The sequence below is a fragment of the Sinocyclocheilus anshuiensis genome, unplaced genomic scaffold (genome assembly GCF_001515605.1).
Source record: "Sinocyclocheilus anshuiensis isolate Anshui unplaced genomic scaffold, SAMN03320099.WGS_v1.1 scaffold1810, whole genome shotgun sequence".
Lineage (NCBI taxonomy): Eukaryota > Metazoa > Chordata > Actinopteri > Cypriniformes > Cyprinidae > Sinocyclocheilus > Sinocyclocheilus anshuiensis.
Window position 1 is genome coordinate 393,840 of NW_015547669.1, and position 2,562 is coordinate 396,401.

The 2,562-nt window shown below is 32.2% G+C and overlaps 1 protein-coding gene across 3 annotated transcripts in view; it reads right to left on the reverse strand.

The window, feature by feature from the left end:
* The window catches only part of dok7a (docking protein 7a), a 25,384-nt gene that overhangs the window by 11,947 nt on the left and 10,875 nt on the right, over window positions 1-2,562 (reverse strand). For all 3 annotated transcript variants that reach the window (XM_016505130.1, XM_016505129.1, XM_016505128.1), the window contains exon 6: window positions 469-561. In XM_016505130.1, coding sequence (XP_016360616.1) covers window positions 469-561 — 93 coding nt within the window. The remainder of the gene's footprint in view (window positions 1-468; window positions 562-2,562) is intronic.

Genomic DNA, 2,562 nt, shown 5'->3' on the forward strand with positions numbered 1-2,562 from the left:
ACACTGTTTTGATGTGTTTACTAACATACTAAAGCGCATGTAAAGTACTTGATTATCATTTTAACTGCAGTGTGTTATTCGATATTATGTTTAAAGTTACTATAATTTAAATGCAATAAATTGCAACTTAACTATTAAATATATGTAATTACAAATGTATTTAATTACATGAAATGGAAATTTCACATTAAAGTATGTTTTAGTTTATCATAAATGCTTGTCAGTACATTTCAGCAGTACTTTAACCATATTTGAAAAACAACAGAATGAATTATGAAATCACATATAAAGATGCAATTAAGTCATACTTAAGTGAGTCAAAAACACTCAGCAAAAAGTTCAGCTAATCACATTTAATATCAATTGAAACTATAGTACATTTTCATTCAATTGCATTTAACATGCAATATTACATACACCAACCAGACGGATGTATTAGTGGTGGGACAGAGACGGGTGAGCAGTTACCTGTGCTGTGAGACAGCAGACTGAGCCTCCGCTCCAGCTCCTCCACCTCATGCTTAAGTCTGTCCTGAGCTGAAGCTGCACTGATGCTGGGCTCTAAGACACAGACAGAGAAAATCAAAACCAACTGTGAGACACACAAACCAGAATATGACATGGAAACAAACAAAATGGGAATGCTAGCATTTGATCTGCAGCTGTGCAATTATCAAAAATATGGTCAAATGCCATGTTTTAGTAACCCGTGCCTGCTAACATTTGCTAAACATGAAGAAACTTTTACTTTTAGGCAAATAAAATGCCATGTGATCTGTTCATATGTCACAGACCCACATCTTGGTGCAGTCAGGCTTCAACATTCCTACGCTGCTCATGTGAAACAGTGTTGCTGTTGTTTTAGTATTACTTACAGTATATATTATTACACTGTTCATTAATAATTTGAATTAGCTTTTATTTTCATATTTTGATTATTCAATTTTAATTTTAGTTTTTTGTTACAAAGTGACCAAAATTTGTTTTTCAACCACTGAAAATAGATTTTATTCAACAGTCTGAATATGGGGCCTCATTGAGGTCCCCATATCTCTGGGACTGAACGATACAGGGCCTTGATAATAAAGATTCAAAAGAAAAGTTAATTAAGAACTAGAATCTAAAATTATATTGCGATATCTTTAATACTGCTTGAGTTATAGGCACACAAACTTTGGAAAAAGAATACTTACGGCACTCAGACAGGTATGTTCAATGCAGTTGTATTGACGGAAGGAAATGAGATATATCTCTAGTTTCAACATTATTTGTTCTTCAGACATTCCTCTTTAAAAGAAAATAATTATCATATTTTTGCAAAGTGACCCACATTTGGTTTTTGACCACTGAAAATGTGTACAATTTATCGATATTGAAATTCCATTATCTCTGGAACTGAACCATATAGGGCCTTAACAATGAAGATGCCAAAAGAGAAGTTTGTTAAGACCCAATATCTAAAAGGGCATTACGATATCTTTAATACTTTCTGAGTCGCAGGCCTGCAAACTTTGGAGAAAAAACTTGAAAAGTGCTCTTTCCCCATTTTTGAATGGTCACCATTGGCACATAATGCAATAAAGATTGCTAAATTCTACAGCTTTTGCTAATAGACCTACCATTCTCTATGTAAGAGTAACATTATGATGCTGCCATCTTTCTTAAGCCAATTTTACCCCCCTGTAATTTGGCTCTGAATCTCAGGTGAAAATTGCCATTTTGACCCCCCTCTACAAAATAGTGTTTTACTCAGTAAATATTCATCCACGACATTTAATATTTTGGCTTTCATCACTATACATGTCTATCTTTCTTAAGAATATATTAGCAAAATCAAAAATGTTGGGGACCTCTGGTTGAGTTGACACGGAATGACCCACACACACACACACACACACACACACACACACACACACATATATATATATATACACACACATTAAAACTGGAAATGTGCATATACATTTCAGTTGGTTGTTAAGGCAACATTTAAAATGTTTGTTTACATGTTTTTTTTTTAGTTATCCCTCTTATATTTATATTTTATATCTTATATTTATATTATGTTTCAGCCTTATTTCAATGTGGACATCTTCACACAGGAGGTGCACAGAAATCATCAAGACAGATATGACTACTGCATGATGCATCACTGGCACACGTAACTGACCTGTCACAAATGTATTTATCAGAGCTAATTAATTATGCTGAAGACAATACATATGAGGACATACATGAGATTGTAAGGAGAAATTGATTGGGATTTCAGATTCAGAACCTGTAATCATACTATATTGTAGCTGGACTAAAAAGACACCACATTCCATTTACTGTTTTCAGCTCTCTCTCTGTTTTCATTTTTATTTTTTAATAAACTTCTGAAACACTGCCATTTCCTTCTGCTCAAATTACAAAATCTCATGGTTGTGTTGTTTTATTAATATTAAAATAATTCTAAAATAAATATTGTATAATAATATTTGTCATTTATTATAATAATACTATTATATTATTTTATATTACTCTTTATTGAATCACTTTTATTTAATTAAAAAACAAATA